At 43.1% G+C, this 26539-nt stretch overlaps 1 protein-coding gene across 2 annotated transcripts in view; it reads right to left on the bottom strand.

Moving 5' to 3' along the window:
* The window catches only part of VILL (villin like), a 55439-nt gene that overhangs the window by 10362 nt on the left and 18538 nt on the right, over positions 1 to 26539 (bottom strand). For both annotated transcript variants that reach the window (XM_075827327.1, XM_075827326.1), the window contains 10 exons: positions 25526 to 25636; positions 21443 to 21642; positions 19998 to 20076; positions 16904 to 17002; positions 15341 to 15494; positions 14831 to 14931; positions 13971 to 14108; positions 1285 to 1443; positions 890 to 1069; positions 632 to 777 (listed from right to left, as the gene is read on the bottom strand). In XM_075827327.1, the coding sequence (XP_075683442.1) occupies positions 632 to 777; positions 890 to 1069; positions 1285 to 1443; positions 13971 to 14108; positions 14831 to 14931; positions 15341 to 15494; positions 16904 to 17002; positions 19998 to 20076; positions 21443 to 21642; positions 25526 to 25636 (1367 nt within the window). The remainder of the gene's footprint in view (positions 1 to 631; positions 778 to 889; positions 1070 to 1284; positions 1444 to 13970; positions 14109 to 14830; positions 14932 to 15340; positions 15495 to 16903; positions 17003 to 19997; positions 20077 to 21442; positions 21643 to 25525; positions 25637 to 26539) is intronic.

Raw genomic sequence — 26539 nt, 5'->3', positions numbered from 1 at the left:
GGTTGCTGCTCAATTAGCTGCACCTATAGCCTGTGTATAAAAAGGTGCAGACACAGTGTGTGGGAGTCTCACCCCTGACTCAGACTGGAGACTACTAAGGCTGGAGTAGCCTGTATGCTATGTGAGTAAAGACCTGTGTTACTTTGTGTCCAGTGCCTGGTAGGAAGGCACTTGGTATAGTTAGATAATATCTTGTTTAGTTAGTGCTCAGACGAGCAGGATTTATTTTGTATTTTGCCTTGTTGTACAAGAGGCTGTTTCTTTGACAAGAATAAAAACACAGGCAAAGCCCTGTTATGACTTTTAATGCACGGTGTCCCTGTCTCTGGCTACAAAGAAACCGCTGTACCAAACTCTCCTGATGCTAAACCCTCACAATATATATATATATAAATTTTACATTTTAGGTAGAAATCCTCTGGAGTGTGGGTGGACATGCTAGTGAAATGCTATTAAAGGGCTATTCTCATCTAAGACGATGAATAAGTAACCGGTAAGAAGGATTATCTACTGTACCGACTGCATGTGGGACCCCACCCCTTTATTTCCATACACTTGTGCAGTTCACCGCCCGTGGAGATGGCCGGCGTTTGCCTCCTATGTTTCTATGACCTACTGTCCGTGCACTCACCTCTTATCACTGGAATAGGGAGCCTTTCCACCCAGAGCCACCCAGAATTCAGCAGGCTCTTGACCCTCCAGGATGGTCTGTTTGTCTTTTGTGGAGATAATATTGGCCACTGTTTTTGCCATTTCCCTTTCATCTCCACTGCAGCCCTAGGGTGTAATTTGGGGTTACAATATTATGAAAAACAGATAAAGCTAAAAAATAATCATATTATAGATCGGTCATGTGCATATTGTTAAACATCTACTAATAGTCACTGACCTTTCCACACCACAGGTAGCAAACGGTATCAGTCTTCAGTACAAAAACGTCATTGGAATTTAGAAAAGACGCTCTGGCTGGGACCTCGGTGGCCTTTGTGTTGTATTCATCAGTTCCCCTGACCTGGAACAATCTGACTGCAGGTTCTGGCTCTGTACTTCCATGGCGGCTTGTTCCTCCCTAATGCACAGGTGGACATATATTCTATTACAGTATCTATCATATACACATTGCAGCAGCCGTCTGAACTTGTGTCAGGTGCCATTTCAAACAATATGAATGTAGGGCTTCAATTAACCATACAGATAGTAATAGTTCATCAGGGTCTTGATAGTCTATAAAGCAACTACTATAGCGATGGTCATAGTACCCGACACAGTATTAGACAATATTACCTCATATATGATCATCTTTCCTTTAAAGATAGCCTGGAAATGTTTCGTTTCTTTTCCCATAGTCACCCGTATTTGTACTGGCTGATCCTGGTATTTGCGGTCCAGCTCTACTGCATGAAAGGCACATGCTGTGATCTCATCTTGTGAGGCGTGACGACCCTGCCGGTGAGAAACACAATGTTATAAAGGATTCATTGACTCTAAAGTCGAGATGTGGATCAGTCATGTAAGCCAAAGTTTTTGGGGTTTTTAAAATGCACTTCATCCTTTCATTTATTAGAGTCAAGTATTTTTATATGGTCAAAGCTTTCCTTTCTGTTTTAGTAAATTTCCCATAAAATAACAATTCTGTAGCATCTTTTCTTAGAACTCCACATTGTGCCATTAGGCCAGATTCACACGAACGAGTGCAAACTCGGATGTGAAAAACTGCAGTTTTTCACGTCCGAGTTGCACCTGTGCGGGACCTGTTTGCACAGATCCCCATAGACTTGAGTCTATCGATGGATCCGTGAAAAGGGACGAAAATAGGACATGTTCTATGTTTCTACGGACCCTTCACGCGGCCGTGTGAACGGCCCCATTGAAATACATGCGTCCATGTGGCGGTTGTTGTTTTAACGGCCATCACACGGACATATACTACAGTGGTCTGAATTTGGCCTTACTCTTGTATTCCTCCTGAATATGTATGAATAAATTGACATCAAGGTGTGACCATTCCCCTTGTCAATAGTCTCTACACAGTCTTAGGCCTCATTTACACGAGCGTAATATACGCGCGTGCGACGCGCGTGCTTTTCACGCGTGTCGTACGCACCTATATTACTCTATGGGGGCATGCAGACAGTCCGTGAGTTTTGCTCAGCGTGAGTGCGCTGAAAAAAACTCACGACATGTTCTATAAATCTGTGTTTTTCGCGCATCACGCACCCATTGAAGTCAATGGGTGCGTGAAAACCACGAAGGTCGCACGGAAGCACTTCCGTGCGAATTGCGTGATTCGCGCAAGAGCTGTCAAACTGAATGTAAACAGAAAAGCACCACCTGCTTTTCTGTTTACAAACATCCGAACGGAGTGTCTTACAGATGACCGAACCGAACTTTACAGGGTTCGGCCGAACTTGTTTTGACCGAACCCGGCAGGAGACAGTCACTGTGCAGGGTGCTGAAAGAGTTAAACTGGTTCAGCACCCTGCACAGTGACTTCCGATTCCAATATACGTGAACGTGTAAAAAAAAAAAAAAGTTCTGACTTACCGATAACTCCCGGCTTCTTCCTCCAGTCTGACCTCCCGGGATGACAATTCAGTCCAAGTGACAGCTGCAGCCAATCACAAGCCAAGCACAGGCTGCAGAGGTCACATGGACTGCCGCGTCATCAGGGGAGGTGGGGCCAGATGTCAAGAGAGGCGCGTCACCAAGGACGCGTCACCAATGACGCGTCACCAAGGCAACGGCCGGGAAGTTCTCGGTAAGTACGAACCTCTTTTTTTTTAAACAGGTTACTCGATATGGTGATCGGAATGCACTGTCAAGGGTGCTGAAAGAGTTACTGCCATCTCTATGATGGCGGCTGCGCGAAAAATTCTGTGGTTTTTTATGCGCTTTTGCTGTGCGTCCAAATTCCACACTGAAAATCGCATGCAATTTTCGGACACACGGCAAAAATGCGGCAAAAACGAATACTGCCTTATACTGTCCAATCACTGCTGACCGTTTCAGAGTGTGTAACGACAATCTATAAACAAGGCCAAAATATATTTTTTTGTTTTTGCCTTTCGACAGTCATAGCTTTTTTATTACGGCAGCATAACTGTATGAGTTCTTGGTAGGAGTTGTACCTTTTTTAGGCGTCATTTTGCGATTCAAGTAAGGCTAAGTTCACACTACCGTAAGTATACGTTTACCTCTCTTCCGTAAGAGGAAGAGAGGATTGAAAGATTAAACTGAAAGCAAAGGTTCCGTTAGAATTAGGGTATGTTCACACGCACTGTTTTCAGACGTAATTCGGGTGTTTTACGCCTCGAATTACGCCTGAAAAAATGGCTCCATTACGCCTACAAACATCTGCCCATTGCTTGCAATGGGTTTTACGATGTTCTGTTCCCACGAGGTGTTATTTTACGCGTCGCTGTCAAAATACGGCGCTTAAAAAGACGCCCGTGAAAAAGAAGTGCATGTCACTTCTTGGGCCGTTTTTGGAGCCGTTTTTGATTGACTCCATTGAAAAACAGCTCCAATAACGTCCGTAAAATACGCTGCGAAAAACGCGAGTTGCTACAAAAACGTCTGAAAATCAGGGGCTGTTTTCGCCTGAAAACAGCTTTGTATTTTCAGACAATTTGGTCACTGCATGTGAACATACCCTAACCATTGATTTAGATGCTAAGTCTTTGGTTTCAGTTGCTTTCCGCTTGTTTCAATTCGCTAGGTTTCCGTTTTTTTAATGGAAACAAAAGTTCTTCAGACTACACTTTTGTTTCCGTTCAAAAAAAAACGTAAACCTAGCGAACAGAGACAAACGGAAAGCAACTGAAACAAAAGAATTACCATTTAAATCAATGGTAATTCTAACGGAACCGGTGCTTTCCGTTTAATCTTTTGATCCTCTCTTTCTCTGACGGAAGAGAGATAAACATACACTTACGGTAGTGTGAACTTAGCCTTAGCATTTAATTTATATTAACTTTTATTATGAGGGAGATGTGGAAAAAAAAATTCTGCCATTTTTTAGGCCATTTACCAATTACCATAAATAATATGATAACTTTATTGTCCAGTTTGTTATAGTTTTTTTTTTTAAACTCGTTTTATTGAAAGAATTGTACAATACAAACGTCCATAGTACATGACAGGAAATAAACACATTTATGTATTCATACACATTTAACACAGATGCATAGTAGCTATGATGGTTTTTAACATGTCATAACCCAATAGATCACATAGTTAGCCCTCGGAAACAACACAATAACATCCGTACGGGCACAATACTTTCCCAGGCCAGTTTAATTTATTCCATACAAAATATAGAGATCTTATAAGTAACCAATCATGCAACACTTGTCCTCCTCAATGTTGCAGCAACTGGTCCCTCAGGTCTGTAAATCTATGCGGAGTATACAGGGTACATGATGAATCACACCAAATCTGCCATATTTTATAAAATTTACCAACACACCCTCTTTTCTTGTATAATACTCGCTCATATGGTATAATGGAATTGATCAGTGATTTCCATTTCGTCACCCTAGGAGGTCTCTGATCCATCCACCGAAGTGCGATGGTCTTCCTTGCCATAAACAACACTTCGTGCAATAAAATACGCATGTGAAATGGCCACTGATCTTCAGGCAGCACCCCAAATAGACAAATCTTAGGTGAAAAGGGGATCGGCTGCTTCACCACTTCCTCCACCACTTTCAACACCTCCCCCCAAAAGGCAGCCACCACTGGACAATCCCAGATCATATGCCAGAAATCAGATCTGGGAAAACGGCACCTGTGACATTCAGTGCTAGGATATCTGCCCATTCTATGCAGTCTCACCGGCGTGAGGTAACTCTGATGAACTATAGCTAATTGGATCATTTTGTTATTTGCCGCCGGTGACACAGACACAGGAGATGAAAGTACATCCTCCCATTCCTCCTCTGTCAGATCTGATATCAGGCTCTCCCATTTATCTTTTACCGGTAATTTGACATTGGCCAGTATAGCATGTATAAGGGCCGTGTAGACCGCAGAAATCAGCCCCCGGGGGCCCTGCGATTTAAAAACTCCAATCAAAGGGAATCGTGAGAATTCGTGATCTAACCTAGGGTATTGACTTGCGAGAGCATGTCGCAGCTGCAGATATCTATAAAAACTTTCCCTAGGAATTTGGAAGTCCTCTTGCATTTGCGCAAAGGATTTAAGGACATTATCCTTATACACATCCCCACTGGCGTAGCTATAGGGGTCGCAGCGGTCGCAATTGCGACCGGGCCCCGAAGCCAGGGGGGCCCACGGCCCCCCGCACCACATCAATAAAAAGTTACTATAGTAACTCGGGCCGCGGGCCCCTGTTACTATAGTAACATACTTTACTTACCTTCCTGGTTCCGGATCGCAGCGGAGGTCCTGACGTCAAGCGCTGTGCGCAGGGCATGACGTCACAGCGCTATGCCGCCGCGCACAGCATCGAGACGACAGAACTCCCGCCGCGGCCGAAGAGGATGGTAAGGTTAGCCCTGACTGGCGGGGTCCGACTCCCGGGACCCGCCAATCAGCTGTTTTGAAGAGGCCACAGCACTCGTACGAGAGCTGCTCCCCTTCATTCCTGTCACTTCATTCCGGTCACACTGTGAATCCGTGTCGGCGATTCACAGTGTGGGCGAGTAGTGAAATGAAGGGGAAGCAGCTCTCGTACGAGTGCTGCGGCCCCTTCAAAACAGCTGATTTGCGGGTCCCGGGCGACACATCAGCTATTGATGGCCTATCCTGTGGATAGGCCATCAATGTTTAGGGACTGCACAACCCCTAAGCCTACGATGTAGCAGGCTTAGGGGGCCCATGAGACAGGATCACAGATTGTGTGATTCTGTCTGCTGGGCCCTGTATCTAAGCCAATCACATGGTAGGCTTAGATACATGGCCCATGTGTGATCCTGTCTGCTGGGCCCTGTATATAAGCCTACCACACTGTAGGTTTAGATACAGGGCCCCAGCACACAGTAATCTTATACTGTATAAGATTACTGTCTGCTGGACCCTGTATCTAAGCCTACCTTGTGGTAGGCTTAGATACAGGGTCCCACAGACAGTATCACACATGGGCCCTGTATCTAAGCCTTAGAGTATGTGCACAGACACTAATTACGTCCGTAATTGACGGACGTATTTCGGCCGCAAGTACCGGACCGAACACAGTGCAGGGAGCCGGGCTCCTAGCATCATAGTTATGTACGACGCTAGGAGTCCCTGGCTCGCTGCAGGACAACTGTCCCATACTGTAATCATGTTTTCAGTACGGGACAGTTGTCCGGCAGCGAGGCAGGGACTCCTAGCGTCGTACGTAAGTATGATGCTAGGAGCCCGGCTCCCTGCACTGTGTTCGGTCCGGTACTTGCGGCCGAAATACGTCCATCAATTACGGACGTAATTAGTGTGTGTGCACATACCCTAACACATGTGTTACTAATCATTTTTTGTGTGTTTTCTTACAGGTTCGGTCGTTGGACTACGTCGGATTCCAGGACTACTTCGATGACAGCTTTTTTTAAATTAATAAAATGGTTAATGAGGGCTGTGTGGGTTTTTTTTTTATTTCAATAAAATATTTTTTCTATGTCTTTGTGTTTTTTTTTAAACTATATTACTACCGCCTTAGTAATGGCCGCCGGCTGATTGACAGCATCCATTGCTAAGGCGAGGCTTAGTGTTAGCCGATGCAGAGGCTAACACTAACCCCCATTATTACCCCGGTACCCACCGCCACCAGGGGTGCTGGGAAGAGCCGGGTACGATCCAGTACCTGACCATCTGTATTGATGGTCGGCCACTGGGGTGGCCGCAGGCTGGTATTATCAGGAGGGGAAAGGCCAAAAACAGTGGCCCTTCCAATCCTGGTAATGCTGCCTGCTGCTGCTTTATTGTATCTCGCTGGTTATGAAAATGGGGGGGACCCCACGTCATTTAAAAAAAAAAAAAATTATTATTATTGGAAAGAACGATGTCGGGTCCCCCCCAATTTTCATAACCAGCCAGATACAACACAGCAGCAGCAGGCAGCATTACAAGGGTGGGAAGGGCCACTGTTTTTGGCCTTCCCCAGCCTAATACTACCAGCCTGCGGCCACCCCGGTGCCTGCCCGTCACTACAGATGGTCGGGTACTGGTTTGTACCCGGCTCTTCCCAGTACCCCTGGTGGCGGTGGGTACCGGGGTAATAATGGGGGTTAGTGTAGCCTCTGCACCGGCTAACATTAAGCCTCGCCTTAGTAATGGAGATTGTCAATCAGCCAGCGGCCATTACTAAGGCGGTGATAATAAAGTTTAAAAAGATACAAGCACATAGAAAAAATATTTTATTGAAATAAAAAAACACAACCCTCATTAACCATTTTATTGAGAATAAAAAAAACGCCGTCATTGAAGTCCTCGTATCCGAAGTCCAACAACCGAACCTGTAAAAAAAACAAACACACAAAAATAATCAGTAACACATAAAGAAGCAAAATTATTATTCTTACCTATCCTGGGTCCAGCGCTGGAGCCGCAATGTCAGCGAGCTGGGCCCTGTATCTAATCCTATCATGTGTGATACAGTCTGCTGAGCTGTGTATCTAATCCAATCATGTATGATACTGTCTGCTGGGCCCTATATCTAATCCTATCATGTGTGATACTGTCTGCTGAGCCACTGTATCTAATCCTATCATGTGTGGTACTGTCTGCTGAGCCACTGTATCTAATCCTATCATGTGTGGTACTGTCTGCTGAGCCACTGTATCTAATCCTCTCATGTGTGATACTGTCTGCTGAGCCACTGTATCTAATCCTATCATGTGTGGTACTGTCTGCTGAGCCACTGTATCTAATCCTATCATGTGTGGTACTGTCTGCTGAGCCACTGTATCTAATCCTATCATGTGTGATACTGTCTGCTGGGCCACTGTATCTAATCCTATCATGTGTGGTACTGTCTGCTGAGCTGTGTATCTAATCCTATCATGTGGGATACTGCCTTCTGAGCCACTGTATCTAATCCTATCATGTGTGATACTGTCTGCTCAGCCACTGTATCTAATCCTATCCATAGTTTATAGGGTCGTAGTGCTATAGATATGCTATGCTGTCTCATATACACACTTTTTTTTGGGCGGACACATATGTATTGGGGCTATTTCCCCTGACATGTTAAGCCCTGAGGGTATGTTCACACGGCAGCGTCCGTTACGGCTGAAATTACTGTGCTGTTTTCAGGAGAAAACAGCACTGTAATTTCAGCCGTAATGGCATGTGCAGGCGTCTTTTGCTGTCCATTACGGAAGTAATTGAAGCTGGTTTTCCATGGAGTCCATGGAAAACGGCTCCATTTACGTCTGAAGAAGTGACAGGCACTTTTTTACGCGCCGCCTTTTGACAGCGGCGCGTAAAAAAAAATGACCGTCGGCACAGAACATCGTAAGACCCATTCAAATGAATGGGCAGATGTTTTCCGACGCTTTTGAGCCGCATTTTCAGACGTAATTCAATGCTAAAACGCCCGAATTACGTCCGTAAATAGTGTGTGTGAACCCAGCCTTAGTGACGCCCCGGCTGCTAGTGCTGCATTGTTGGGTCACTTAGGAGACCCAGCGATGCAGCTGAAAACGGACCGTCGGCCATGAGAAGTTTGCGGGGGGGGGGGGGCCCAGTAAGAATTTTTGCATCGGGGCCCATGAGCCTCTAGCTACGCCCCTGCACATCCCCAATTCTACGTACCTCAAATCCATCCCAAAAAGATGGGGCCTGCCCCTCCATTAGATGTGAAAGAAGGGGGTTATCCCATAATGGCATGTCCACTTGTACATCCGCATATGCATAAATTTGTTTGGCCGCCGTCCATGCCTGCACGGCCACTTTGTGGATTGGGAGCATTCTTTTATAAGTTCCCGGGGAGCTTTCTATCACTGGCCAAAGGTGCACTAGATGCAAATATGTAGCGAGGTGCTGTTCCCTCATTGGTAACGGGTCCGACCCAGTCCATAGCTGTAAATATCTCAACTGCCCAGCTAGATAGTACATAAACAAATCCGGTAGTGCCATTCCCCCCTCCTGTTTGGGTCTCTGCAGAGTAGCCAAACTAAGTTTGGATCTATTGCATCCCCATATAAAAGCCGGGAATAATGCATGTAGGGTTTTAAAAAAGGCCTTATATACCGGTATGGCTGCGTGCTCCAGAACATACAGACATTTTGGGAGAATAACCATTTTAATTAAATTTACATGACCCGTCACTGCCAGTGGAAGTGCCCCCCACACCTTGAATTTGAGCTTGATATAGTCTAACAGAGGCAGTATGTTGGTAATTCGATCATACCTATGATCTCTGTTTATGATAATACCCAGATATTTAAAGGACGACACTACCTGCAGGCCATGCTCAGCTTCCGCCCACCCCACTTCCTTCAAAGGCATAAAAAACGATTTATTCCAATTAACGTGTAGACCAGAAAATCTACCGAATTGGTTCAGGATTGCAATAGCTAACCCCAAGTTGTCTTTCGGGTATGACATATACAATATCACATCATCGGCGTACAAACTAATCCTCTCCTCTCGTCCTCCCACTACTATTCCCCTATATTCTGAGTGCGTTCTTACACGTATCGCTAAAGGCTCAATAGCTATTGCAAACAAAAGCGGGGAGAGAGGGCACCCCTGCCTGGTACCTCTACGGAGGTGAAAATAAGGGGACATTATACCATTAATCAAAATTTGTGCCCTCGGATCCTTATACAAGATTTTTACCCATTTAATGAATATCGGGCCAAAACCAAACCTCTGTAATACTTCAAACAGATATGCCCATTCAACAGAATCGAAGGCCTTGGCCGCATCAAGAGATGCCATTGCCCAGTCCTCCTTTAGTGCCTCTCCTATTTGAGTCAAAATTTGAACCTTGCGTATATTATCAGATGTGGATCTCCCCGGCATAAAGCCCGCCTGATCCGAATGAATGAGTTGTAATATCACCTTGTTCAATCTATTTGCCAGTACCTTTGCAAGTATCTTGTAGTCTAGATTCAGTAATGAAATAGGGCGGTAAGAACTACATTCACTAGGGTCTTTGTCAGGTTTTAGTAACACTACAATTGTGGCATCATAGAAACTGTCCGGTAGCTTCCCCTCCCTCCGGGCATAAGAATACATAGAGCATACTGGGGGAATGAGCTGGTCAGAGTAACGAAGATACACCTCCAATGGAATCCCGTCTGGTCCCGATGCCTTACCCTTTGACATATCCCTTAATGCCTGCGTAACCTCATCTTCCGTGATATCGAGTTCTAACATATCCCTGCCTGCCTCATCTAACTGCGGGAATTCCAAGTCCTCCAAGTATGATACACACTCGGACCAATCATACGAAGACTGTGAGGAATATAAGTCCCTATAGAATTGAGTGAATCGAGCCGCTATACTAGGAGTATCCGTCAGCTCACGGCCTTGACTGTCTTTAACCTTTAATATTGCTGAGCTCTGAGAACTGTGGTGTATTAAATGAGCCAGCAATTTACTTGATTGGTTTCCTAATTCAAAATAGGTCTGCCGAGCAAAAAACAATTTCCTATCAGCTTTTTCTTGTAATAATAATAAGTATTTACGGCCCATCGTCAGCCATGCATGTTTATTCGCTTCAGATGGGTTTCCTATATACTCGCCCTCCAATGTTTCACATTGCTGTGCCAACTGACCCTCTTCCTTTGCCGCTTCCCTTTTTATGTAGGAGATTGTAGATCTCAAGCAGCCTCTAAGGTAGGCCTTCAGGGTATCCCATAAAATATTAAGATTATCGCACGAGTTATTAGTATCCTGAAAAACCTCCAGTTGATCTGGTATGCGATCCTGCGGCCCTATCAGGGTAAGCCAGAATGGATGAATTTTCCAGCTACCAGTCCTCACAGGCCCTGGGTGAATGAAACGTGCAACCATCGGAGAGTGATCTGACACTCCCCTTACTTCATAAGACACATCCGTTACCATCGGGACCATTAGAGCGTTCCCAAAGATATAATCTATACGAGACAGGGAATTCCTACCGATAGAATGACATGAGTACACCTTTACATTCGGATGTTTGCACCTAAATATATCTAACCAACCCATTTCTTGAAATAGCAAATTCAACTCTGTTGGAGACACCGATGTATCCCCACCGTCCAACACTCCTCTAAATCCATCACATTTGGGATCCATGACCATGTTAAGGTCCCCCATGCCCAGTACCGTAGCTTGTGGGTAAGCGGCAGCAAATGCGGCAGCCTCATGTAAAATTCGTATATTTGCCGGAGGAGGAACATATAGGCCCAACAATACAAATGGTATAGTGTCGATGTAAGCATGTATAAACACATATCTACCTTCCTTATCCACTTTAACTTTAACCGCTTCCCACCTCAGGGATTTGTGAATTAATACCGATACCCCCCGGGAGTAGGACGTATGGAAAGAGTGTGAAGACCATTGGATCCAAGGTCTACGCAATAATCTCGCTTTGTCTGGGATTAAATGCGTCTCTTGCAGACATATTATAGAGGGATTAAATTTACGGATACATGCAAAAATGGCTGCCCTTTTCCTCGGAGTACCCAGCCCCCGTACATTCCAAGACACAATCGATATAGACGCCATTAATGAGGCCGGAAGCTATGTCTGCCTCGGAGGGAAGATGGCTCCCTACTCCTACATATTATCCATATACTTTCCCTAGTGACCTTTCCCCACCTTCTGTGTACTGTATGACTTTTTAGACATTTGCATTCATAAATGAGTATAATTTCGCCTAAATACGGCATTAAAAACATAAACGACAAAACTAACATATAAACAGTAAATTGTATCGACAATGCGAGATGACACCTAGGCCATTGCCGAATCATGCCCTCCTCGTGGCACCAAAGAGTAACGGGGAAGGCCCCGTGCTATTAGGCAGCATTAACGTATCCTTCCCTATCTACACCTTCAAACACCATAATGCATCTTAAGCCCTTTCCATAACTTCGTACAGGAGGATAATAAATCCAGCAGCAGTGTAAACAATATATCAGCAATATTTAAACGTAATATGCGTCCTGCGCATATACCCGGATTACTCCTGCAGTCCTTCAACTGGGGCCCCTTCTTTCTTCGGCCGGATCACTCCTTCCCACTATAGGCCAATCTCCATGAACCGAATGGTAACAGATTGAAAGTCCCGACAGTCCATTCAAATGAAATGGGGCGGAGAAGAATACCCCTTTTTCAGGGCCTCCGGAACCATTCACCCGCCGGATAAGACTTCAAATTGGGTGTACCATAACATTGGAATCCCTCCTTAAACACAGGAGATCAACCAGCAAAAAGAAACCTTTTAGCCTGCATCAGGCGCAGAAGAAACTCCAGCATCATCTTAAATTCCAGCACTTTGCATCTTTACCCTCCAAAGGGGTCACACGCGGCGGGGCGATCTCCTCCCTCTCACCCAATCGTCGGCTTCCAGCGGAGAGTTAAAAAAGATAGAACGGTCGTTATCCACTACCCACAACCTTGCAGGATACGCCATAGAATATGGGATATTGAGATCCCTCAGCCGCCTTTTCACCGCCATAAACGTAGCTCTGCGCTTTTGCAGATCAGCCGAGAAATCCGGGAATATGGATATAGCAACGCCATTATATTTAATACCTTGCAGTCGGCGGGCTTGACGCAGGATCATGTCCCTGTCGTTACAATTAAGCAACCTGGCCAACATCGGCCTCGGAGGGGCCCCCGGTGGAGGCGGTCTTGCCGGCACTCTGTGCGCCCTTTCTACTGCAAAGGCCTGCGAGTAAGGTGCATCTGGCATTATCTCTTTCAACCACTTAGATATGAATTCGCCCGGATCTTGGCCCTCCGATTTCTCAGGCATTCCTATTATCCGGATATTATTCCGACGCAGCCTATTTTCCAGATCATCATTTTTTTGTTTTAATAACTCCGTCATGGATTCCAGATCTGTAATCGCACGCGGTATGGCCGCCATCCTGTCTTCCACCCCAGACACTCTGTCCTCCACATGTGTCACTCTTTCTCTCAGGGTCTGCATATCCTGCCTTATGAGGCCTATATCAATTTTCACCTCCTCCATCTTACCGGTCAGCGAGGTCTTGCATGCTGATATGGCTGCCAGGAGTTTGTTCATCACCTCTGTCGGAGTAGGTTCCGGTTCTGTCTCCTCCACCACCGCTGAGGAAGATGTCGACCCACCAGGCGTCTCATTGCCCTTTGAGCGCTGCTGCAGGGAAGCACGGCCGCCATCTTTGATTTCTTCCCGGACATAACTCTGTAGCTTTTCCGCGGCCGTTTGACCTCTCGTGGGGCCCATAACTCCACTCTTACCACCCGACTGCTGCCTGGATCTCCGGGACGTAATGATGAAGGTAAGGAACGATCAGGATAGTCACAGGATCAATATAGCACGGAACCACAGCGGAGCTCTCAAGTCATGCGACTGCTCCCGTTGCGCGCCAAGCCACGCCCCCGTCCAGTTTGTTATAGTTATGTGTCTGTTATGTACTTTTTTTGTTGTACTGTTTTGTGTTGTTTATTTATGTAATGACCTGGTATGTCTGTATATCCCGACGAATTTCCCGACCTTGGTGGGTACTGTCACCGGCACTGAATGCATGTACAAAAACATACAAATCTCAAAAAACAGTTTAGCATTGGATTACAGGATTACTACTAGTTTACTAGTATCAACCAGAAGTATCACTGTGGATGAGGATGGACTATATTACAGGATGAAACTCAGAATCAATGCAGTAAATTTGTAAAATAATGCAATGTTATGTGTAGATTATATCAAGGTGATTTAAACGTTGTATTTTTGTATAAATACACTACAAGAAAATAGACGATAGAGAATAGAAATGAGCCATTCTACATGTGCAATGTATTTTGCTTCGTACATCACTTACCAGCCACATGTAAAGCAGGTAATTTGGTTTCCCTGATTTTATGTATGTGTACAGCACCAAATAACAATCTCCTCCATAGAATCTCCCATAGATCTTTGGATCAACTTCTTTCAGCTCCAGATTTTCGATTCTCCAGATCTGCGAACATAGTTTAAAAATAACGGAATTGCTTTACGGTAATAATTTTTTATGTAAACAAAGTAATTGCCCTTAGAAGATGACAGGTTAAGATAATAAATTAAGAAAATAAATTTTATAATACTCTATTAGAGGAACTAAGTTAAAAGAAATGACCCTCCTGTTTAAGAACCTCATCTATAGACCACAACACAGAGCTGCCACAGAGAGCGCCTCTTGATCTGGAGGACCCAGCACATCTGTGCATTACACAGACAACCTATTGATTTCAATGGGTATAGTGTAATTCTTTATTTTCCCTGTGGTGGCGCTGCAGGGGAATTAAACACTTGCTGCTAGGTTCTTTCAAAGATTACAGCTGATCACTGTAAGTCCTAGCAGCAGGACACCCACCCTCAGAGCAGTTTATTGTTAGGGTTCCTTAATGTCAGAGGTCCCCAAAGCGGACAACCCCTGTTATTCAATTACTATAAGGCTAATGCTAACCGTTTCAATGACAAGGCTCAGTTTTCGAAAGAGTTTTATTACTTTGAAGAAAAAAAAATTGTTCCGTTTTCTTATTTCAACGTACTTAAAGGGGTATTTCAGCCACAATCACTTCCATTTCTATCCACTGGATGGATGATAAATATTAGATCATTTGGGGTCCGACCACTGGGACCCCCACTGATTGGGAGAATGGGGGACCCCTGTTTTACCTGTGGATAACACTATTGACTCACCTCCACCTTTCCTGAAGCATCATCCACCATCCGCTGTTCTGCTGCTAGGTCAGGTCTGGCGTACAGCTCATTAATGTCAAATTTAACTTGATCCACCTTGGCTGAATAGAATATGGCATTATATATACTCACGAGCAACATATTATAGATGCATAAGAGTCCAAACTATTTTTACAATTCATCTATCTTAACTTTAAAAATAGGCAGATATCCCCACTGACAAACAAAAAACATCTAAACATCTCAATAAAAAAGGAAAGTATACATTTTTCCCAACACGTTTTAAAATCTCTATGTCCGATAAGAAGAATTAGCTGTGCCTCCCATGCATGGTCGGAGTCATACCAATCATTAAATTTGATGGTTTTCACTTGAATCCAGCCTTGTATGGTCAGTCTATTTTAAAGGTTGGGCTTGACTCATCGACCACCGTCGATTTATTGCGTATAATGAACTCTAATATCACTATCACTACTTTTATGTAGCAGATAAAATTATATGACATCTTACCAATCTTCCCCACATTGTATGCTTTTCCAAGTCCTTGCGTCTCTCCAAAATCTCTCCAATTCTGGAAGAGTTGTTTGAACATTGTTGACTCTGCTCCGTCATTGACCACCTCTACATTTGTGGTAGCGGGATATCCTTTGCCCTGTATGAAACCCTACAGACAAGACATAATAAAAAATATCCAATATGATCATTCAATAATCACATATATTTTATGCCCTGCAACCAAAAACTTTAAGTCTCTGCAGGGAAAACAATGGAAACTCTTAATATGTCTAAACATATATCCCTATAATATTAGATATGGTGGAATTGAATAAATTAAATAATCACTGGATACTAAAAACACGGAAAAACACATGAAATTTATGTATGAGCCCACATAATACTGCCATAAAGTGCCAAGATAATACTGTCATATACAGCTGGCAAAATACCACCATATGGTGCACACATGCTGTATATACTAGTAGAGTATCCAAATAATATTCCCTTAAAGATAACCTTTCACCTGCCCATACATGTTCAGCATGTAATGGGCAGGGCTTCACAAACACTGTCCCACTTTAAAGTTGTTTTCCTATCTTCCTCCGTTATTTACATATCGGTGCCGTTATATTTGGCGCCCAGTATGTAAATAAGCCCCTGACCTGTCAATGGGGCGTTTCTATCTAACTAAATGGCAAGGGGGCGTGACCTCTTCGCTCTGACACTGTCCAATCAGCTACGGACAGTGTCAGGGCGGCTTGCGCTGTGTTCCCTCCCGCGAGTACACACAGTCTGAGAGAGCGCTCTCTGCAGAACCACCAGTTTGTGTGTCTACTCGCGGGAGGGAAGACAGCACAAGCCATCCTGACACTGTCCGTAGCTGATTGGACAGTGTCAGAGCGAAGAGGTCACGCCCCCTTGCCATTTAGTTACATAGAAACGCCCCATTGACAGGTCAGGGGCTTATTTAAATACTGGGCGCCAAATATAACGGCACCGATATGTAAATAACAGAGGAAGTTAGAAAAATTATTTCAAGCGAAACAGTGTTTGTGCAGCACTACCTATTACATGCTGCACTCAGCTGTACATGTATGGGCAGGTGAAAGGTTCTCTTTAAAGAGACTTACATAATAATTCTGGCATATAGTTCTTACATAACACTGCAAGTACATTTCCAAATAATACGGCCATACACCGTTAAATAATACGGGGTGATTTTAGTTGACACGTGGGGTTCCTATTCTCAGGGTCCTCCTAGTAAATGGAAACCCTGGACAATTGCCCAGCTTGCAACCAGCCCTGTACATAAGTATTTGTAAAGTGGAAGTTCACATGATTATAAATGAGAGACTATATCTTCATATTGATTACATCAAGGCTGTAAATAACTACTACAAGATCCAGAATAAAACATGGGAGGTTGGCCCTGATGCCAACCATCTAGAAGCCTCCACCACCTTAGCCCTACCAACTATACATTGCTTGTTTATCGAATCTTGTTTATTGAATCTATTTCTATAGATTTAATGTTCTAATTGAAATATTGTGTTATGACATAATTATTGCACTTACCACTGCTCGACTGAAAGCTGCTTTCTTCTCTTCTGGACTGGAGTCTTTCCCCCTCCAGACAAAAATCTTTACTCCTCCTTGATCTAGAATGTGGCAGTCCTGCAACAGGGAAAGACACAGAGATGAACCCTGTTATAAGTGCTGGAGGAACCCGTCTCGCTTTATATAGAAGATCTTCTATTATGATTTTGTGTCTAACTTTTTTGTATTAATTTAGTACAGTCAACTTCAGCTAAACATCAGATCTAAAGGATCCTTAAATGAATAATAAATTCAGGCTTAGACTTTTTCTCCAAAAATTATCTGATAGCAGAGAACAACAGCATGTACCCAGCTACACGTAAAAGGGTGAAATTAATTTGATACAATAAGAGTAAGTGTAGTGTGAAATACAATATTTCGGATAGATCTTCGCCTCAGATATTTTTGTAGAAGTGCACTAGGGGTGAGGCGCACACTACAGCGGTCAGCCGCCAAGCAAATGCGCCATCTATACAGGATCCAGCATTGACAAAATGCCTGAGGAAGGTCACGGCATTGACCGAAACGTCGCACTGTCACTGGCTATAAATAAATTATTTATTTGGAAAATAATTTCTATTCTGGTGTGCATAGTACTTTCTCTCTACCCTACAGGGTCTGTGTCTGCAGCTTTAGGCTGGGTTCACACACACTATTTACGGACGTAATTCGGGCTCAATTGCGTCGGCAAACATCTGCCCATTCATTTGAATGGGTCTTACAATGTTCTGTGCCGACGGTCATTTTTTTTACACCCCGCTGTCAAAAGGCGGGGCGTAAAAAAGACGGCCGCGTCAAAGAAGTACCTGTCACTTCTTCAGACGTAAATGGAGCCGTTTTCCATTGACTCCATGGAAAAACAGCTCCATTTACGTCCGTAATGGACGCAGCGAAAAGCGCCTCAACATGCCATTACGGCTGAAATTACGGAGCTGTTTTCTCCTGAAAACAGCTCCGGAATTTCAGCCGTAACGGAGGCTGCCGTGTGAACATACCCTTACTGTAAGCATGAGCTGTATAAAAAAAAAATTCTAAGCAATCTATTTTTAAAACAGAAATTGAGACAATAAAGGAACTACAGTGAAGGAAATAAGTATTTGATCCCTTGCTGATTTTGTAAGTTTGCCCACTGTCAAAAACATGAACAGTCTAGAATTTTTAGGCTAGGCTAATTTTACCAGTGAGAGATAGATTATATTTAAAAAAAACAGAAAATCACATAGTCAAAATTATATATATTTATTTGCATTGTGCACAGAGAAATAAGTATTTGATCCCCTACCAACCATTAAGAGTTCAGCCTCCTCCAGACCAGTTACACGCTCCAAATCAACTTGGTGCCTGCATTAAAGACAGCTGTCTTAAATGGTCACCTGTATAAAAGACTCCTGTCCACAGACTCAATTAATCAGTCTGACTCTAACCTCTACAACATGGGTAAGACCAAAGAGCTTTCTAAGGATGTCAGGGACAAGATCATAGACCTGCACAAGGCTGGAATGGGCTACAAAACCATAAGTAAGACGCTGGGTGAGAAGGAGACAACTGTTGGTGCAATAGTAAGAAAATGGAAGACATACAAAATGACTGTCAATCGACATCGATCTGGGGCTCCATGCAAAATCTCACCTCGTGGGGTATCCTTGATCCTGAGGAAGGTGAGAGCTCAGCCGAAAACTACACGGGGGGAACTTGTTAATGATCTCAAGGCAGCTGGGACCACAGTCACCAAGAAAACCATTGGTAACACATTACGCCGTAATGGATTAAAATCCTGCAGTGCCCGCAAGGTCCCCCTGCTCAAGAAGGCACATGTACAGGCCCGTCTGAAGTTTGCAAATGAACATCTGTATGATTCTGAGAGTGATTGGGAGAAGGTGCTGTGGTCAGATGAGACTAAAATTGAGCTCTTTGGCATTAACTCAACTCGCCATGTTTGGAGGAAGAGAAATGCTGCCTATGACCCAAAGAACGCCGTCCCCACTGTCAAGCATGGAGGTGGAAACATTATGTTTTGGGGTTGTTTCTCTGCTAAGGGCACAGGACTACTTCACCGCATCAATGGGAGAATGGATGGAGCCATGTACCGTCAAATCCTGAGTGACAACCTCCTTCCCTCCACCAGGACATTAAAAATGGCTCGTGGCTGGGTCTTCCAGCACGACAATGACCCAAAACATACAGCCAAGGCAACAAAGGAGTGGCTCAAAAAGAAGCACATTAAGGTCATGGAGTGGCCTAGCCAGTCTCCAGTCCTTAATCCCATCGAAAACTTATGGAGGGAGCTGAAGATCCGAGTTACCAAGCGACAGCCTCGAAATTGTAATGATTTACAGATGATCTGCAAAGAGGAGTGGGCCAAAATTCCATCTAACATGTGTGCAAACCTCAACATCAACTACAAAAAACGTCTGACTGCTGTGCTTGCCAACAAGGGTTTTGCCACCAAGTATTAAGTCTTGTTTGCCAAAGGGATCAAATACTTATTTCTCTGTGCACAATGCAAATAAATATATATAATTTTGACAAAGTGATTTTCTTTTTTTTTTTAAATATAATCTATCTTTCACTGGTAAAATTAACCTAGCCTAAAAATTCTAGACTGTTCATGTCTTTGACAGTGGGCAAACTTACAAAATCAGCAAGGGATCAAATACTTATTTCCTTCACTGTATACAACGTTTTTTAAGTCTGAATTACAAATTCATCTATTTCACGAACTAGAAACAAATTGTATAAGGGCCAGTTCACAAAGAGTTTTTTGACACGTTTTTTGATGCGGAAACCATGTCGGAAAACGCGCCAAAAAAATGTCCGAAAATGCCTCCCAAAAACCATCTCGCGGGAAAAAGAAGCGACATGCCCTATCTTCGGGCGTTTACGTCTCTGACCTCCCATTGACATCAATGGGAGGCAGAGAGAGCATATTTTGAGGCGTTTTCTGCCTGCGGCGCTATTGTATATGGAAAGCAGAATGAAAGAGAGCATGAAATGGTGGAGTGGGAGAGGAGTTGAGGCCAGAAGCAAAATCTTGGGATGTCATTTTTTTTATTTCTTTGCTTTTATGTATTACTTGGTGCTGCAGGAGATCTTGAGTTAAAGGTTTTGTTGCAATTTCTTCGACAACCAAGTCTCCATCTTTTTCAAATACGCTGCAAAAGAGACATAATAAAGAAGGGAAGTTATACATTGTATGCAGATCAAAAGAAATAGCGACATTCAAAGGGGGCTATACCTGAAATCTACCTCATCCACATTTGACGTGCTGTTGAATGTAATCTATTGTTCTCTGTAAGCAGACATTCCAAGATGGCGAGATGCTGACTGTAGTGTTCTTATGTGTGTCACCCAGAGCTGTCATTAGGGTGTTACTGCTGTCAGGTGTGCAGGCAAATAAGGGTCCAACTTACCTGTGGGTTACCACCAGCTTGTCCTTCAGTTACTGCATAGTAGATAGTTCGCAGTAGTTCCACTTATAAAATAAAAGGGCACCATTTCATAGGTAACGATGGGCAAGCCTCGTTCCCAACAAGTGTAAATATATAGGTCTCAATTAGTATTCTGTTACCACTCCCCATTAACCAACTAAATATGATATGGGCTACAGAAACTGCATGCGGTACATCACCTTGTGTTGTGCATTTATATCTGCTGTTTTGAAGCTAGTATTTGTACCCTAAGGGTCAATGCACACGATGCGTATTACGTGCGGTTTTGTGTGCAGCAAAACCACAGCGTAATATAGTACCAGCATAGTCAATGAGAGTCCAGGAAATCTGATGTACACGCTGCGGTATTTTACTGCACGTAAATTGACCTGAGATGTGGATTTTAAAATCTGCAGCATGTCAATTTATCTTGCATTTCCGCTTGCGAATTGTATCTGCGTAGTGCTAAGGAAATTCGCTCCAAAATCCGCAGCATGAAAACGCGCTGAAAAACACATCAAAACTTTAAAAACTGCACCGAAAAACGCACGAGTAGGTGTGGTTTTTACCTGCGAGTTTCCTGCGTATTGCTGCGGTTTTGGTGCGTATATTCTGTAGCAAAATACGCAACGTGTGCATGTAACCTGGAACTGCACAATTTACATATTTGCTGGTTACGATTGCAGGTATGGTTATCAGACTGTAGATGGTGCTCTAAAATAGAGCGCTTTTTTAAATATTAGGAAATTCCTGAACTAGCATATCCCTGATATGATGATATGATAGGAATTAATCACTTTAGCTGTCAGGATGACAGGCAGAACTACCAGGGTGATTCCAGTTCCCCAAGGTTTCCAGAATACCCATCCATTAACTGCAGCTAGTATTCTGCTGACAAATTCTTAGGGAAAGTTAGATCATTTTCTACTGTATATTACTATATCTTTTAGGGAATTACTATCAAAGCGATTCATTATTGTATTTTATTCTTACGGAAGGTAGGGTACTTTCTACATTAATGACATATGGTCCTTGTTGATTCATTGTATTAGCTGTGGTCAGGCAGCGTTAGCGTCAGTATTGGACTTACTGGTAAAGCCTGACATTTGCTTTTTGCTGTTCATCTGCCTTCTCATCCGCAACAGCGTCCTTCAGTTCACCAGTTCTGGGCCCTAGCACGGCTGTCATTATCTGCATCAAGTCAGGGGAATCTTTTTCATTGTCTATGATGCCGATTTGGGCTCTTCCTCCTCGTTCATCGTCTCTTATGCTCTGAGCCAAAGAGCAAGCCTGGAGGAAGATAATAGATAGTATTTCTTATGTTTCATTTAGAAAAAGAAATCTCTATTGCCATGCAGATATATGCAGTTCATATAGTCACAGTGAATGTCGATTGTACAGTGAATGTAAACTATTACTAGTAAATGTGGAAGAAATCGATTGTTTGAAAATAATATATCCATATTCACTATAGATTGTATACCCTTTCTAGTGTTTGTTAACCTTAACGCCTCATGCACACGACCGTTGTGCCACTCTGGACGTTTTTGACGGCATCCAAGTGGCACACGATTGTGTTCACGGACCCATTCACTTTAGCGGGTGCATCGGGTCCGTGAAAAATTATCGGAGTCTCCGATCCGAGGAAAGATAGGACATGTTCTATCTTTCTTCAGATCACTGGCCGTAATTATGGACCCATTCATTTCTATGGGCTACGGACACCTTTCCGTATTTTTACGGATGGGTGTCCGTGCCGTAGAAATGATAGAACATGTCTATTTTTTTGTCCGTAAGTATGGCACGGACTCTCCATAGAAGTCTATGGGCACTTCCATAATTACGGACGGCTACTGGGAAGGTGTTCGTGGTCAATAGAAATGAATTGGTCCGTAATTGTGGATCGTAATTACTGTCCACAATCACGGGGGCGAATTCTATGGTTGTGTGCATGGGGCCTTACTGACTGGGCTTGGGAAAAGTACATTTTAAATATTTTATTTATTGCAGCAAGTCAAAGAGTTGTGACATTTTGTGCATAAAGTACCATTCTTCTTTCTTTTACACTTCAGAGTCTCGCAATTAAAAGTGTAAGAAAACTTTGTCCCGTACCACAAGATTGAGAAGTTGCAATTGTCTTTAAAGTAACAGTTCTATTATAGGGGACTTCACATTCAGCAAGCAATTTTTCTGGACAACTGGAAATTGAGACCTTGTGAAAAGTTGTAGCAAAACACCATCTCTTGTGCCTTGTCAATAGAATCCATCTTGAACTTCGAGAACTGTAGCTAAAACCAATTGAGCATCTTCTCTTCCACAATCCACGTCAGGAACGGGGATTCGGACTGTAAAGCCTTTTTCTACATGTGAAAGACAGTGATCGGAAGTCTTCTTCGTTCTTTTGGCTTGAAAGAGACGAGAATGCGTCTTCCCTTAGCTGTTTTACCAGGATGTGGAAAAGGCTGGACGGCTGCTAAGATCAGCGGAAATCATGGATATAACCAGCAGACTCACAACTTCAATTTATGGTGGATTTTCCATGATGAGACTTTGGGTGATGGACAGGAAACCTTATAAGTTACCTGTTAAGGGGGGCTTGCTAATACTACGATTATTATAAAATGTAATAAGAGCCCCTCTGAATGGTATAAGTTTGAATAGTATGCCCCGGTGTATTCTATCAGTGAATAAATGAGCTGCACATGTGGAGTGATCTTTAAAAACACTTTATTGAATTTAATGAAATTCCAGTTTTCATTCTTATGTTTGCAAATGAAATGTATGCAATAAACTATTAAATTCACATTTTAGTTATGGCATTGACGGAGATTTATTACACCGGTCTTAATATAAAGATCTCTGAAGTAAGATGTTGATTAACAGGCACACGGCTCTTTTTAAACTAATCGCATCTTTGGCTGTCTGTTCGCCTTGTGTCAAGTTGTTGGGCCGCAAATGACTGTGCTCATTTTTCAGAAAAGTGCCATGAAAATGCATCGAAAGTCTCAAATTGCAACTTTTGATGCATTTGTGACTTTTCTACTGTGGAAGGGTAGGATATATAAGGCAGAAAGTGAACAGACAGCTCTTGAAGCAGAAAAATGGGCAAGTGTAATATTCTGAGCAGCTTTGACAAGAGCCAAATTGTGATAACTAGACGACCGAGTCAGAACATCTCCAAAACGGCAGGTCTTGTTAGGTGTGCCTGGTATGCAGTGGTGAGTACCTACCAAAAGTGTTCCATGGAAGGACAACCAGTGAACCAGTGACAGGGTCAGGGGTGCCCAAGGCTCATTGATGGGGAGCGAAGGCTAGCCTGTCTAGTTTAATCCCACAGACGAGCTACTGTAGCACAAATTACTAAAAAAGTTAATTCTGGCTACGATAGAAAATTGTCAGGACACACAGTTCATTGCAGTTTGTTGTGTTTGGGGCTTCAACTCCGCAGAACGGTCTGAGTGCCCAAATGTAAAGTTTAGTGAAGGAGGAACAATGTTCTAGGACTGTTTTGCATAGTTTGTGTTGGGTTTGTCTAAACCCCAGTGAAGGGAAATGTTACATCATACAATGACTTTCTAAAGAATAGTGTACTTCTAATTTTGAAGAGAAGGCACCAGGAGGCACTATGGGAAGAAGTCAAGCCAGCGGTGGTAGTGTGATGCTCTGGGCAATGTTCTGCTGGTAGACCTTGGGTCCTGGCATTCATGTGGTACTTTGACATGTACCACGTACCTAAACATTGGTAAAGGCAAAGTACATCTCTTCATAACAATAGTATTCCCTTATGGCAGTGACCTCTTTCAGCAGAAAAATGCGCAACACAACAGCAGAAATTGTTCAGAAATAATTTGACCAAGAGTTCAAGGTGTCGACTTGGCCTTGAAATTCCCCAGATCTCAATTCGATCGAGCATCTGTGGGATGTGCTGTGTAAACAAGTCCACATTCAGTGCAAATTCCTACAATATTCTGGCACATTTCTTTTAATAAGTGTGTCCCAGAATGTTTATAAAAGCGGTGTACAGGAATAAAGCAACTGTAATGTAGAAAATAAAAGTAACGAAAAAAGAGCATAATAGAGTACAGTATAATAATCTACCTAAATTTTATTCAACCAACCACTACATGGAGAAAAGTATGTGGACAAATGATCATATTCATATGGGCTCATTCCCCGTTTGCAGATATACAAGCCTCCTGGAAGAAACTTCCTCAGAATTTGAAATATGTTGGTGGCTGAATGCAGCCATTTGACCTCAAGAACATACCTGCATGTGCCATCTCTTCCCCAGGTAAGTGATGCATATGCACCCAACCGTCGAAATGATGTAAAAGAAAACATGATTAGTCTGACCAGGCCACCTTCTTCCATTGCTCCATGGTCCATTTCTGATGCTCAAGTGCCCATTGTAGGCACATTCGACAGTAAACAGGGGTCAACATGGGTCCAATTCATCCCAAGGGTGATTGGTGGGTTTGAGGTCAGACCAATCAATTTCTTCCACGCCAAACGTGACAATTTTTTATGGCCATTGCGTTGTGCATGTTGGTATTGTCATGGTGAATTTTGCCACAAAATTTGAAGTACAGTATTTTATAGAAAGTCATTCTATGCTGTAACATTTCCCTTCACTGCAATTCAGGCAAACCCAACACAAACTATGCAAAACAGTCCTAGAACATTGTTGCTCCTTCACCAAACTTTACAGTTGGCATCACTCATTCAGACAGGAAGCATTCTCCTTGCATCCGCTAGTTAGATCCTTCAGTCAAACTCCCAGATGGCGCCGTGTGATTCAACATTTCAGTTGTCTCTGTCCCAGAATGCAATGAAAGTGTGCTTTATGTTTCTCCAGCCACACATTGTGATCTCGTCCTCAGTCTGGCAAACCAAATTCATGAAGTCTTCTCATGAACGGTTGACCCTGAAAACTGCCGGAGATCTTGGAAGGTTCTACAGTATGAAAGTTACTGAGAACTTTAATACGTCTATGTTTGTCTATGGAGATTATATGGAAGTACATAAGCATTTACGTTCCTATTAGCAATGAATTATCCTTATATATTAATGTATAAGACAGAATTAGAGTTGTTGTTCTAATCATGGATTGTTTGGTCTAAAAAATCAATGTTCCTTCCATGAATGCAATACTCTGTCCTCCTCATTCCCTTACCCGTATCCTCTCAGTTTTGTTGCTTTCTGGCCCGTTCCACTGGATGATCACTTTGCCAAGGTCAAGAAGGAAAACATCCCCTTTGTTAAAACTGCTCCAGGACAGCTCCACCTGTAAGGGTCAAAAACAATATTTTTCACTGAAGTGAAACAGCTATGTCATTGTTAGAGAACTTGCAACCCTTTAGAAAAAGCGGCTAAGGATATGGCGGGATTATAAGTAGCTTTAAAGTGGTGGATTATATTTAGCAGACAAAGTTTCTTATCCCCATTGCCCTTAGATCTTTCCGAGAGCACTTTTTTCTGTTACGAATTGTATTCGGAGAGGAACTTGTGTCGTATCTCCGGGCAAAAGAACAAAGCCCTGCTCTTGCAGTAGGACACACAGAATTTGCAAAGCATCCACATACTATCAAATAAAACCAACACTTTACAGTAGTAATCCAGTGCTCATTGACATATGTCTTGTTTGATATAGTTTAATATGGAAATTATGTTTCCGGTTTAACTAGTATTTTACCAACACATCAATGCATCTAACGTGCAAATATCATACATATCACTATTGTATGGATGTTCTGTGTCTGAAGACCCTACAAACTTTTCTTTGAGGGTATGTTCACACGGCTTATTTTCAGCCGTTTTTCAGGCCGTAAACGGCCGAAAAACATCCGAAAAATCGGAAGCAGAACGCCACCAAAGATTTGCCTATTAATTTGAATGGGAAAAACGGTGTTCTGTTCCGATGGGCCATTTTTTTACGTGGCCGTTTTTAAAAACGGACGCATAAAAAAACGCTGGCGAAAAAGAAGTGCATGTCACTTCTTGAGCCGTTTTTGGAGCCGTTTTTCATTGACTCTATAGATAAACAGCTCCAAAAACGTCTGTAAAAAATGCAGCGAAAAACGTGAGTTGCTAAAAAATGGCTGAAAATAAGGAGCTGTTTTCCCTTTAATATCTCTGTATTTTCAGAGGTTTTTTTGTATGCGTGTGAATATACCCTAAGGCCCATTTC

The sequence above is a fragment of the Rhinoderma darwinii genome, chromosome 5, assembly GCF_050947455.1.
Source record: "Rhinoderma darwinii isolate aRhiDar2 chromosome 5, aRhiDar2.hap1, whole genome shotgun sequence".
In the NCBI taxonomy this organism is placed as follows: Eukaryota; Metazoa; Chordata; class Amphibia; order Anura; family Rhinodermatidae; genus Rhinoderma; species Rhinoderma darwinii.
Note: the sequence above shows the minus strand (reverse complement) of the source record. Positions and strands in the feature narration are given on the sequence as shown.